This window comes from Bufo bufo, chromosome 2 (genome assembly GCF_905171765.1).
Source record: "Bufo bufo chromosome 2, aBufBuf1.1, whole genome shotgun sequence".
Taxonomy (NCBI): domain Eukaryota; kingdom Metazoa; phylum Chordata; class Amphibia; order Anura; family Bufonidae; genus Bufo; species Bufo bufo.
The window spans coordinates 387,684,250-387,698,489 of NC_053390.1; the positions used below are offsets into that span (position 1 = coordinate 387,684,250).

Below are 14,240 nucleotides of genomic sequence, written 5' to 3' on the forward strand. Positions count from 1 at the left end.
GCAACGCTTGCTGGGGAGAGCACCCGCTGGAACAGGTATGGATCTAACATTAATGCTGGTGGCGCTGCTTGGAGTGGAGTGTGCCCGCCGGCAGCTGCAGTAAACAGGTCCACCCACTGCACAAGGAACTGAGCTGTTTAGTTCTGGCACAGAGTTCCAGTGCCGAAGTTACTGCAGAATAGCTGGTTGGTGGGAGTGTAGGGTGTCCGATAGTGATGGCCTATCCTGAGGATAGAACATCACTCGTAAGAAGTTAAACAACCCCTTTAAAGGGAATTTGTCATCTGTGACATTGCTATACAACCAAGCATAGTGCCAGATAGGCTTAGCTCGCCTGATTCCAACTCTGTCAATCCTTTAGCCATCTGTGTTTTCCTTGCAGATAAAACCTTTATTTTTTTTTTAAATAAGCTAATTATACCTTTAGTGCAACGAGGGCACCACTATTGCTCTTATTGCACAGAAGCTCTGCTCTATATACTGCCCAGCTTCTCCCTCAGACTGCTGACTAACAGGGCCAGATGAGATTACGTACCTACTGCCTGGCCTTGTCGATCAATGATCCGAGGCAGAGGCTGGGCAGTGAATGGAGGAAAGCTTCTGTGAAACGAGAGCAACAATGCTGCCTTCATTGCACAAAGGTATCATTAGCATATTTTCAAAAGAAAAGCTAATTCTATCAGTAAGGCTGCTTTCACATCAGCGCTATTTCCATTCTTCTGCTCCATCATAGGCGCAGAAGAAAGAATATAACGGAAGTGCCATATATGGCACATAACTGACAGGAAAGGAGCCTAACAGATCCCATTGACTGGGGATCCAGTGACGTACCAGGCTCTCCATGGGGAAAGCTAGGCAGAGACTATCGCCTAGCAGTAAGCCCGGTGATGTCTCGGTACTAATGGGCTAGCTTTAGCGCTGCCCTAGCCTATAAAACAGCTAAGACAGAGCTAAAGCCCACCCATCAGAGCCGGTGACGTTGCCGGGAACACTGCTAGGGGGAAGCCTCCACCTAGCAGTGTAATAATTTAAACAAAAAATCCCTTGCCCTGCGCGATACAGTACAGTTCAAGGGACAGCATCGGAGCATCAAATGCCAGAGATGGCGGAGGGGTGAAAAATGGGGATATGTCAGGGTTCAGCTCTGAAACCGGACTACATCAGCATGATCAACCCTACCAGACAATATGTTTGGTTCATTAGGGTTGATCATGCTGACAGTTGATCTTTGAATATATTCAAACACTGTACAAATTATAACATGAGAATCACTCCTCATATATTACATCAGTCTGGGCCCTAGGACACATGGAACCTTATTGCCTTGCCAGGATGATTGTTAGAAAAACACAGAACCCACACATTGGTCTGAAATCTCAGTGACATCGTGACTGCTCTGGTCTTCGTGATAGCAAAGTGATATATTACATTATGTCAGTGACTTGCAGTAAGGATGGTTTCCCGACTAATCCATGGAGAAGGATCTATGTTCCAGCAGAAAAAGTGAAAAAGCCAAAAGACGAGGAGTTTGCCGCAGTCGCCTTCCTGTATTTATTGGTTGTGCTGCCTAATATTTGTTCAGCTCTACTTTTGGACTTTCAAATAATGATGTTGCTTCTACTTAATGTTACAGAGTGAAAGCCAGGGCTATAAATTTGGCAAAAAGAAATATTGTCAATGGATGACATACTCACTTAGAACATTTCCACACAGTGCATGCCGAGCAGCCAGTTCATCCACACATTCCAAGCTCCTGCCTATCCTTAGCCATGTCTCCATTCCGAATATGTTCCCGCTTCACAGATGTCTTCTCCAAGCAGCAAGCAGTGACGCCAAATCAACCAAGGCAAAATGTGTAATAAAAAAAAAGTACCATACACCGATTAGGGTGGGTTCGCATTACGTTTTACGCATCACGTTTTATGACGCAGCACACCAGGTTCTTGTATCCTGCAGAGCCCGGCTAAAAAATATATAATTTTTTTTTTTCTTTTTTACAATGTAACTGTGTGGCATCAATCTGGGCATCCGTTTAAGGTGTACCTTTTTTTTATTCGTTAAACGGATGGGAAAAACATGATGTGAACCCAGCCTTGGATAAAAGATGTGTTACTCACCTCTACTTATCCCCTGCCGCTGCTGTTCCGAGGCTGCCTACACCTCCTTGCTATCTACTTCCAGCTCCTATATGAACATGCAGGAAATACCTTGAAATGTCTACTAAGTCCATCGCTAACTGAGGTGGGTCACAGCTGCAACCACCGAGAGGGCATTTCCAGGTATTTTCTGAGTGTTGAGGCAGGAGACAGAAGTAGAGAGCAGTGGGGACCTGGACAGTCCTGAAACGGCATTAGTGGAAATATTGCTTGTTTTATGTTTCTAAGAGGCCTAATTTGCGTATTAAGAAAGAGTATCATAACTCCGAAATGGAGCTTCAAATCAACAAAAGAAAAACCGAGGTTTAATCAGGTGAACGACAGTATAGCTTTGAGTCTATGTAGACAGTTGTATAGGGAGGTCAATGGTAATCAGATCAACCCAGCAGGGAATTACCGGGAACAAACTGTTAGTTCCTGATAATTGCCTGCTTGTCAGAGAGCTGCATTTGCTCTACACCGGGATGAGTAATCACTCCTGAGATTGCTCGCTCCCATAGAGAATCATTATTTCTAAGAAGTGATGATTTAGGTGACGCTTTCACTCGATGAACCATTGCTCATTTATCAGCTGGCAGCACCTTTACACAAGGCAATTATCGGGAACAAGCATTTCTAGGAATGCTCCTTCACAATGATTGCCTTGATCATTGGCCCGTGTACAGGGGACCATAGATGACAGATTTGTAGGGAATGGGTGACTATTCTCAATTTCAGGCATCCATGTAAGCTTATTATCAAATAGTCATCTTTTGTAAAGAGTCCTGATAGGTATACTCCAAAGCCTCTTTCACTTGAGCGAGTTTTCCGTGTAGATAACGCATACCATCCGGACTGAATCCTGACCCATTCACCTCAATGGATCTGCGTACACGAGCTGTGTTTTTCATGCATCATCTTTGTGTTCAGGGAAAAACACAGCATGTTCCATATTGTGCGTCTTTCACACAGATCTGACTCCATACAAGTGAATGAGGCTTGTGTGAAAAACGGAAGGCATCCGGATGCAATGTGTTTTTCATCGATTGTGGCTATAGAAGATGTAGATTTGTAGTCTTCAGTTTTTGGAGTGAAAAACGGATAGAAAACTGATTGCATCTGCACGGAAAAAAACTGAAACACCGAACGTAATCACAGATAAAACCATCTGTTTTTCTCTGAACAGATCCTGACACAATCCGTATCGCTCGTGTTAAATGAGACTGCGGACTTACGGTATACATTTCGTTACTGGATGCCGGCTGCGCTATTCCATACAGTATACAAATTGTATCCACAATGTGATGATGACAGACAGTGCCGGGTGTCTACTTTCCGAAAATATATGGGTATTTGATCTTATTTATTTTGCACGTGTCAAAACTGCGAAAAATTGCCCTGTTTATTAGAGATGCAAAGTGTTAAAGGGGTAGTCCTTTCCTTTTATACTATTCTAGAGATAGGCCATCAACATCTGATTGGTAGGGGCATCAGCTGTCCTGGAGCGGCACTGTCAAGGATGCCAACCGTCCATGAATTTCTGGAGAGTCCGTAAAAATAAGCGACTTCTTTCCTATAAAAAAATTTTTTACGTGTCCGTGATTTTTTGGAGGCTGGTAGATTATTTTACAGCTAGTAACGAGTTATTATCAGTATATTGAGTTGTAGACATGGACTACTTATACACAATGTGTCCGTAAAAAACGTTTGCTGTCCGTGATTTTGAGATAAGTTGTCCAGAAAAAAAAAAAATCTGTACTGCTAACTGTAGGGGATGAAGCTGATTACTACAGCGCTGCTTCCACTGAACGGAACAGAAGCAGCGCCGCAGCAGACAGCGATGTCCCCTATGCACTGGCCCGAGGAATCTGACCCCCCACCCATCAGATACTGATGAGGGCCATGAGACCACCGGATGCAAAATTCACAGAACCCAGAATATGCAAAATGTGGGGACACACAATGAAAAGAAAACTCGCAGCAGCATGTAAAGAAATCCAATGTGTATCCACATGTCCCACACCTAAACACTGCGACACTGTCTCCCACCCCTCCAGAGGGTCTTTCTCAAGCCTGGGGGCTGCCCTTCTTATCTAGCCTGTGCACTGCCAAAAGCCTCGTGCGCGCGCCCGTCCCCGGGACTCCCACGTCCGCTCGCGCGCCGTCTCCTAGCGACCGACTTTGTTTGGCTCTCTAAACAGTGACGTGACGTCACGAAGCCAACAGCCGCGCCCCCCTTCTCATGCTCCTGTGACTGACGCCGGGGCGCTACTCCCGTCACAGGCAGGGCAGCGCTTGCCAGCCAGCTGCTGCTCTGACGTCACGGACCTAGGCCGCGCCCTCATATTGCTCTCCGAGGAGCCTCCCACCTGCGGCCGCTCCGGTTGCCTGCTGGAGCTCTCCTCTCGCAGACGCGGTGTAATATAAGACTCTATCGCCAATAAATAAAAAACTCTTTATGATACACGAGCGACTTTTCACGTTTACTACCGTAAGAAAACAGCAGCAGTAACGAGCGCCTCTAGTGGGCGAAGAGAGGAACAGCTACAGCGCTAATGACAGTTGAGGAAAAAGAGGCGGAGCGCTTGGATTGTTATGAAGCGGGAGTGGGCGGGGCCCTTTGTCACGTGAGCCCAGTCTCCGCCCCTCCTTTATAAGGCTTGTCAGCTGCGGCGGCCGCTCGCAGTCACATAGCACACGAGGTTAGAGGGAGACGCGGAGCTGTGAGCGGGAGGCGGCGCTCATGGCAGCAGCTGGAGGGGATCCCCGGACAATGCTGTGTATGACAGGGGCTGGAGTGAGGGAATCCCCGGAGCCGAGCTGGAACCTGCAGCATCTCATCCCTTGTGTCTGAGAACCATTAGCATTGCCTCTATGGACAATCTCTCGTAAAACTGTGGCCCCCGTGTGTCTTATGTGGACGTAGCTGATCGCCTCTCTCAAGACCAGATCTGCTGTAGTTAATGAGGTACGGGCACGTGTGCAAATTGATCGATGTTAGGCCTGATCGATCGGTGGCTGGTCATAGTAGATGCTGAGGGTTGTAGTTACTTCGCTGCTGTAGTATAGTCCACTGCTTAGCTGTCATGCCAGCACACCTTGCTTGTATGTGTGATGTGACTGTGTATATCTGTGCCCAGGCAGCCGCCCAGTGAGTGTGACATGGCTCTCAGCGGGACCTTGCTGCCATCCATCTCCACCTTTACATCGGGGACTCCGGGCAAGGACAAAGTGTTGAGACAGGCAAGTGTTGGCGACGTGAGTATCCCTAAGAGGATAACCTATCTTTCCTCCCATGCCTACTTACCCACCCTGACCACTGCTGGCACTGTGCATGTTCTCCTTGAGTAGCTGGTGGATCTGCATTTTACTGACCTTCTTGTGGTCTTCAGACTGATTTCTGAACCTTCACTTCTAAGTAATCTGGTCATAGACCTCTAGTTATGAGCTCTTATTCCTTCTATGCATGATATGACAAGTGTGCTATTATGTAACCAAAATGCAGGTTTTACACATTTTTTGTTCTATGGAAAGTTCTGCATTACTTCTAGTTCCTGCTCCAGAAACAAGTTTTAACTTTGTCCTGCCTCCCCCTTGGCTTCAGCATTCCAGAGCTTTGCTGTTCAGTGCCTGCATCTTGCGCTTACTCATCTCCATGTGATAGTGTTCAGATGGAAAATAGAAGGGTCTCTGTTTGGCCTTATCTTAGAAACTAGTGTAAACATTAATATTCCTAAAGGGGAAATGCCAAATGCAAAGTCTCAACGGTTGGCTCTCTTGCTTTTGAGGACCAATCTTAGGTGGGTCTGTTACCTGCTTGGAGAATAGTGATCTGCATGACTTTTTATTTTTTTTGTTAAGGGGCCTTATTTATACTTTGGCATTTGTGTGCTTAAGAAAGTTGTCTTACTTTTTCCAACAGAGGTGGAGAGAAGAGTTGTCCCACATGAAAAGACATCCTGCACTTAACCAGTCTCGGCCCTATGATGGTGTAGAGGGCCACGCTACTGCTTTTGGGTCTCGCAGAGATCAAGAGGAATTTAATGAGTTACTGGACTTTGATTTTATACTCTCTAATTCTCTAATTCATCAGGAGTCTATGCTGGCATCTTCCTCGTCTTCTTCCTCTGCTACTGCCTCATCACCTCCACCGGCTGTTTCACTACCAGACAGCATGTCTGCGCTCTCGCCACCTGCCAACTGTAATTTTACCTACCAGCTATCTTGCCCTCAGGAAGTACCTGGAGGCACCACTCTTATATACAGTTCTAGGGAATCCACTGTGCCAAACCCCACTTTTAACCTGGCGGATATAAATGACGTGTCTCCTTCTGGTGGATTTGTGGCTGAGCTTTTGAGACCTGACTTGGACCCTGTTTATATGCAACAAGCACAGGCGAGTCTACAAGGTAAATTTGTACTGAAGGCTGCTGTGGATATGAGTGATTATGGCCAGTCCGTCAGTGTTAGAAAGGCTGGTTCTGGTATGGACAGTCCCATGGTATACAATAGCCATCAACTGCCAAGGATGTGTCAAAAGATCAAGCAGGAACCGTCTGCTGCTTGCTCTGTCTCATGCCAAATGGATGGACAAGGTCAGCAGTCGCAAGGACAGCATGACTTCCAAGTGGTCAGGGTGCTGCCAAGCAGGACTAACCAACCTTTGTCCCCAGATGAGCTAATGGTAAGAGATTGCCATGCTTCCCCTCAGGCGTTAAGTCACCCCTCTCTGTCAATACCTCCTGGCTACCACACTTCTGCAAGCTTTCCTCACTTTTCACCAGACCAGCAGCCTCAGCTTCCTCCAACTCAGCTTCAATATCAAGGTCAGTCTTACCTAAATATTTTTGAAGAACCTTTAAACTTTCAACTATTGAAACAAGAAGTGATGCTGACTCCACCCTCTTCACCTCTAGAGCTTTTAACCCCGGGCAGCTGCATGTCTGAAGAAGTTAAGCCTAAGAGGGGTCGCAAGTCCTGGCCAAGGAAAAGAACAGCTACTCACACTTGTGAGTATGCAGGCTGTGGAAAGACCTACACCAAAAGTTCACATCTAAAGGCCCACCTGCGCACACATACAGGTACGATACATTTTATCTTCAGACTGCAAGTCTGTGGGGGTCCTGTGTTTTACCATGTTTTCAGTAATGGTTATAGTGTGTAGAACTAGGAGTGTAGTTTGCATAAACATCTGTGCCCACACTGCTCCGCTTCCTTTTGGAGACTATTTATAATGTCGGTTTTTGTGGTTTCACTCTTGGCAAAACTTTAGGCGTATTACAGAGTAAAGCATACAAAGGGCCTATAAGCTAAAAGAATACATTCTGTACAAATGGTTTACATCAGGGATGCTAGCTGGTCCCTGACTTCCCACGTGAGGTTCCATTTTGGGATCTAATATACCGTAAACGTGTGCATGTGTCTACTATAGGCCGATATTGGCTACTTTGTATTGCATTTCTATGTTGGAACCTTGCAGTTTCAAAAGCTTCTGTTCGGTTGGTATCATGATCTTTCCTCTTTGCACATTGTCATCCTCTGCATTCCAGATCCAGAGAATTTATAAAATTAATAGATATCCGGGCATATTTATAAATTTTTTAGGTATTTGTGTAGCCTTCCATAATTTCATCTAAAACAGGATATATATATATAATGAGGTTGTGTTACATGTGTGTAAGTTAGGCCTGCGTTTATCCACTTTAGGTTCTTATTTTAGTAGTTTTGGTGCCACATGATTTAACAAACCATTACATAAATTGGCTTCCTAATGTAATGTGTGAATGGTGTCAAGCAGGGGTATGAGCTAGTCAAGTGTGTCTTGTACACGGGGAGGAGGGACATTCTTATCTTAGTTACTGTCACTGAGTTCACGTTCTGCCACATAAAATATAGCAAACACTAGAGCATCACTGGTAGCACAGGACAGGGATGATTTTCTAAACCAGGAAACATTGTATTAAGAAAAGTACATATAATAATAATACATTTGCCTTTTCCGAGCACTGTGACTATTGGTGTACCTGCTCACATTTGGTTCCGGAAAGCATTCTGCTATTTGGGGTATAACTTTGTTTAAAACATTGTTTTAATACTAAACACCCACAAACAATTGTATAAGAAAATATGTTTTATACAAGAACTCCCCCCCCCCCCCCCCCCCCATGTAAAAAGCTGAAAGTAAAAAAGCTTAAAAACAAAAAAATATCCAGATTTAATGACCTGTTTTCCAACTGTATGAATAGCGGAGGGAATGAAACAAGTGTTCGGATTCAGAGTTGTTTTTCACCCAAGAGCTGCTTGTTCTCTATTTTATTTTTTTTACCTTACGCCAAGAGTTGTCAATAAGGGCAATTGAATATTTGTCACCGACTTTCAAGTGGAAAAATTCATTTCACAAGGTTTTGAGGTGTGGTTAATGTCAATGGACCCCAGCCAAGTTTGCAGCAAGGTTACCACAGATCACATTCATTTTTAGAATAGTAGAACATATTTGCAGTTAACAATGAAGACAAAACGCCTTTGATCTTTTGAGACACTACCACAAAAGCCCTGAGGGCCAAGGGCATAATAATTGCGAAAATTCCCACCCTGTAACAGCGGACATTTAGCATTTGCGAACATATCTTGGTAGGCTAAGGCTTAGTGATAGTTATGTGCAATCGGGAATCCACTGTCAAACCGCATCTTATCATTTTTGTCTTCATCTGTCAGTTTATTGTCACTTTTATTGTCTGTTTTACAGACATTTTTAGGTTTCTTTGTAAATTGGTGATTGATTTGCTAGTCATTAATGAATACACTTTTTCAGTTGAGACGTTCTTTATATGTGTACAAGTTCCTGGTTTGCTTTGCCAAGATCAAATTTAACTTTCCTCCATAAATTCCAACACTCCTACATTCTAGACCATTTCTAATGGAAAAATAGAGAAACACCTCGGAATAGGCTTCCTCCTCCAAGCACAGGAAGCCATTTTCTGGACTAGTACTATTTATGAATCTGCAGTCCGTTGACTAGAAATGATTGGAAGAGTTAGCCTATGGTGACCAATTACACTGTGGCACCACCACTACCTTTTCTAGATCTTCATTTCAGTATCTGTTAAAAGTTCTAAATAAGGAAAAAGAACAGTAGTAGAAGTAATATGTAATGAGAGCCATGTTGTACTTTCTTTATTCTTAGATGTTATAAGCCCTGAGGCCTACAGATTTTTATGAAGGAACCTCTTGACTCTTGTCACCTCACCGGGAGTCCTTGGCCCCACCAGAGTAAATAGTTTCTTTGTGCCCAAACCCGATTATCATTAAAGTAAAGTAGGTTTTGAATCCAAGAAAAAGACCGTAGTGGCAAGTGATTTGCTCCAAATGGGATTTTTCTCCTGTATCTATGGCTTCAGAGACGGGGGTCTACCTGTGGATCCTCTGGTGGGCCAGTCCGACCCTGGCATATTCACCCTTTTTCATGCAGATATGGCATGGATCCAATTTACCATCTACGTAATTATGATCACCCTTTCAAACTAGGAGAGTATAGATATCACTATGGATGGCTTGTTTTAGAGCCACACAGCATCCCTATGATAATGGTGAACAGATCAGGAAGTAGTCAAAGTAGCAAGCATCAGGCCTGTAGCTTCCAGTAGTGTTAAAAGTAACCTGTCACCCAAACAGTATAGTGACAGACCCACTGATTTCAATGAGCTGTCACTTCTGGGCCAGATTTCAGTACTTTATCAATACTGACAAGGTGAAGCTTGCAGCTCGGGGGGAAGAGACTGATGGGACTGGTGGGTCCAGCTTTCCCACACGTCCTTCCCATGACTGGCAAGTTTATTTCCTATACTTAACATGAAAGAAACCTGACAGTCATGGGCAGGAGGTGTCTGAACGCGAGCCATGACTCCTCTCGCATTGCTGGCTTGCCCTGTTAGTACTGCTAAAGTACTGAAAAAAATGGCTGCTTTCTTCCAAAAACACAGCCACACCTGTCTACAGGCTATGTGTGGTATGCCAGCTCGGTGAAGCAAAACTGCAAATCCAGACACAACCCATGGACCAGTTTAACACCGTACACTAAACAAAGCTTCCATGTTTTTCTCATCTTGTACAAGCCCTTTAATTAGGGTCGGTGTTTTTGGAGCAAATACCTGCGATGGTTTTTCATTTGTTTACTTTTCCTTACAAATGTAACCAAGGATTTCAATGGCAACACAAGTTTAACTTTCTCAGCATTAGATTCCCATTTCTGTTAGTTTACCAGGATATTTTCTTAAATCCCTTGTTAGCATATTTTGTTACGGTGGGTGACATCATGACGTCAACCTAACAGGTCATTTGTACATATAAAATTGTGTATACAGACTAATGTTTTATACACACGAGGCCCTAAGTCAAGTTGTGTAGATCTCCTATAAGTATTAATGGTGGTTTTACAGTTTTTGATGCATTTTTCTGAGCCAAAGCCAGAAGAGGATCCAGCAGGAAGGAGAAGTAAAAGTCCTTCCTTTAGATTTCCCATTTCCCAGTCTACGTCTGACCTTAGCTCAAAAATGCCTACAAAACTGCAGGGTGTTTTTCCAAAAATGCTGTGTGAAGTCACCCTGAAGGGGTTTTCCTGATGCTGGATTGGGGATCTTTGGGTCCATCCTCAATCTGTAGAGAACATGTGCACGGCCATTTTCAATTGCGTAGGTTGTTTGAGAGCCTAGTGGCAAGTATTTAGCTATGAACTGGGTTGTCTTATGCTGGACCTCAGGGAGCCTGGGCACACCAGAGGTTCCTCATGTACTCTGGTGTGCTGGTCTGAACCAGGGATTACTAGCTTTATGTAAATCAAGCTTGTTGATGATATTCCGTTTTCTTGATGCTGTCTTGCTGTCAGTGTATGAAAACAATCCAGATTACTTCTAAGCATATACTTCATTACAGGAGAGAGATCTCTGATAAATCTAACAAGCCAATCTTCTGTGTCATTTGAGCAAGGCAGGTTTTCAGTCTCTCCGTGCAAACAAGCATTTCAGTTCACAGACTGCAGCAAGCAGAGATCTTGAAAATGGCGAGGCATTGAAACACAGCAGCTATTAATACATTGCTGAACTTCTAATTCTAAAACCGTTCTGCTTAAAGGAGTTTTCCAACTGTTTTATACTGATGACCTATCAAGATAGTTCATCAGTATCTGATCAGTGGGGTCCGTCACCCAGTACCCCCACCGATTGGCTGTTGGAGGGAGCGCCGCCCCTTCTGGTGGATTACCCTAGGCTCGTGATGTCACGTGCGTTGGTCACATCGCCAAGGTGCAGCTCAGTGCCAGTCAAGTAAATAGCGCTGTGCTTGGTAAGCTGTGAGGAGACTGCGACATTCATCAGAGTGCCATCGCCTCCTCCAGCAGTTGATCGGCTTAGGCCCCTGGTGTCTTACTCTCACCAAGCAGACACTGATGACCTATCCTGAGGATAGGTAATATAAACAGATGAAAGACCCCTTTAATATACTTAAGCCAGGATCCCGTTTTGGCTACTGCTATCCTTGGGAAAGGAGGCCATATGATGCTCATCCCAGTGTCTTGGTAGCCCTTTGACTGTGGGGGAGCATATTGTAAATGCTCTTGTCTTCTCTGTTGAGGTCCTACAGAGATATTGTACATTAGATATTTTCCAAACGATAAAAGGCTAATATGCAGCAATCCTCTTAATCTACTGGTAGCTGATAATGTAGGACCTGAAGACATTCTGTGGAGGTGGCCTGTAAATACATCCGCACACAGACCAAGGTAGTTTGTATTGTAAATGTCAAAGTGCAGATAAACTGGTTAAACATGTGTCTGGTTTATGACATGGGAAGTGAGCCGTACTAGTCTTCATTACAGAACGTGTATTTTGTGACAAGGCAAAATGGATCTGGCAACTTCATCCAGACAGTCCTCGTCTTCTACTTTGCTGTTTTTTTAATGTCTTATGATGTTGGTGTATGGTTTCTTGTTTGAATAATTCTTTACTGTTGATTTTTTTTCCCCCCATAGGTGAAAAGCCATACCACTGTGACTGGGAAGGCTGTGGGTGGAAATTTGCTCGCTCCGATGAACTGACGCGCCACTACCGGAAACACACTGGTCATCGGCCTTTCCAGTGCCAGAGATGTGACCGAGCGTTCTCTAGGTCAGACCATCTTGCCTTGCACATGAAAAGGCACTTCTGAGTGCATGAAGTAGTCACCGACTAAATACTGCCATAGGATTTTCAGTATTTGTGGGACATACAATACATGGGGATGGGAGGAAAACAAATGTAAGCACTACAAGCTGCCATGTTTTGTGAGGAAGCAAGAATTGGGAGCCTGAAATAACTGCATAACCATTCTCTACTGCATGTCGGAGAACATACTAATTTAATGAACAGTTTCTAAGAAAATGGGTCTTTGACTGGATCTTCAATCATTCCATTGTTGGATAAAACTGGACTTGTTTGTGGACTTGATCTTAAGGGTCAATGACTGGAAAATGGTGGTTGCACTATTCACACATCTCCAATGTAGGCCCACCTGCTGCTGTCCTGTATTCTCATCTAGCTCCACCAGCCAGGTGAAGGGCTTTACATGCTACACCTCTCTTGTTACCAAAGAAATGTGTAATATTTGAGGAAGTCAGAATTTAATCTTTTCATTCCATGCAAAACTCTAATAGTAAAATAAAGCTAATGAAATGCTGGTTGAAGGAAAAAAGTCATATTAGCTAATGGTGCTTACAGGCTCATACTTTTTAAAGGTACCAAAGATTGAAGCCAAAGTTCTCAAACTGCTGCATATTTGACAAGGAAACCTAGTTTGTCTTCCGATTTTTTTTTTTTTTTTTCTTTTCTTTTTTTTTTTCTTTAATTGACCAAAATTGGGTGTGTAAACCTGATTTACTTTGATGTTTGTATATGCAGACAGTATGTGATGCACTGTGGTTTCTGTGTGCAATAATGTGTACAATGGTCTACTTCCACATATGCCTTATCCAGAACAAATGTCTTGTGTTTTCTATATCGGACTTTACATATAAAATATGTAATATAACTTTATGCCAACTTCTATTTTGTATATTTGTAAACTATGAAGTAAATTGAACTTTTTTGGAGTTTGTATTTTCCTTATTCATTAAGTTTTAAATAAACCTATATTTTATTTGGCGGATTATTCGCAATAATTCTGATGTTGAGGTTGTCTTATTTTTTTTTTCTTTAGGATCACGATTTCATTAGGAGACATGGGATTTATGAAACTGCCCAACCAATCACAATGCATATTTTATGTTTCAGTAGCAGATTAAGGCATGAAAGCTTTGGGCAAGATTGGAGGTCCCTATGATGATCCCCTTGTGCGCTGTACTGAGATGCCTCTTAATAAATTCTGCACATTTCTGGGCTCTATGCGCCAGGAGCTCAAATCTTGGGCAGTTTGTAGCTCGGATAGACCTAAGATGATTTCAGCCAGTTTCTGGGGTAAATTATAATAAATTTGACTGGCTGCAGGAGGTCACATGTTTGCCACTTTCAAAAAGTGGCGACAAGCACTGTCACAAATTTTCAGCTTATTATTGCCACTTTGGTGTAAAAGCATTCTTAAATTGCCCCAGTTCTTCTTTTTTTTTAGACCGTTCAATAAAACCTAATACTGACCTAGTTACCCACCTCAACCAATCAGAACTCTGCTTTCATTTTTTTTTATCTGCCCTGAGAAATGAATGTTGCACAGTGATTGGTTGCTGTGGGCAGCACAGCTAGTTTTTGTTATATCATTTTGATAAATGAGGACCAATTCTAGGAAATGTATTAATACTGGCACACCATATGAGCGCCAATCTCTACCCCAGTGCAGCATGTGCCAGATTCAGGAACGGTAAATCTGCAGTAGAAAAGGCTCCAAAAAGTTAACTTGGGATCCTGAACATTCCATTCCAGTGCTCCTATTCTCCTGCCTCTGCAGCCATGATGTCATGTTTTAACTGCAGCATTGATGTGCCACATGACCCCTGCAGCCAATCGCTGACCACAGCTGAGGGAAATGTGACTTGATATGTTCATCACAAATTACACTAAGTGCAATTCTCTTCTGTGGGTTTATCAA

At 43.5% G+C, this 14,240-nt stretch overlaps 1 protein-coding gene across 6 annotated transcripts; it reads left to right on the plus strand.

Annotated features, from left to right (window-relative positions):
• The first annotated feature begins 4,823 nt into the window (after positions 1–4,823).
• Positions 4,824–12,792, plus strand: KLF4 (Kruppel like factor 4). 6 transcript variants are annotated; one of them, XM_040417205.1, is made up of 5 exons: positions 4,824–5,103; positions 5,276–5,393; positions 6,058–6,961; positions 7,052–7,216; positions 12,157–12,792. In XM_040417205.1, the coding sequence occupies exons 1-5, from the start codon at positions 5,099–5,101 to the stop codon at positions 12,330–12,332; spliced, it is 1,368 nt and encodes a 455-aa protein (XP_040273139.1). In that variant the 5' UTR covers positions 4,824–5,098; the 3' UTR covers positions 12,333–12,792. The 6 variants fall into 6 exon arrangements, with proteins under 6 accessions (XP_040273139.1, XP_040273135.1, XP_040273136.1 ...); XM_040417201.1 differs by having other exon boundaries at positions 6,058–7,216; XM_040417202.1 differs by having other exon boundaries at positions 5,276–5,378; positions 6,058–7,216.
• The last annotated feature ends 1,448 nt before the right edge of the window (positions 12,793–14,240 follow it).

Excerpts from the sequence above, each read along its gene's own strand:
- KLF4 (XM_040417201.1), top strand. Across the intron at positions 5,394-6,057 it reads GACAGGCAAGTGTTGGCGAC|AGGTGGAGAGAAGAGTTGTC; the intron begins GTGAGTATCCCT and ends TTTTTCCAACAG. Across the intron at positions 7,217-12,156 it reads CCACCTGCGCACACATACAG|GTGAAAAGCCATACCACTGT; the intron begins GTACGATACATT and ends TTCCCCCCATAG.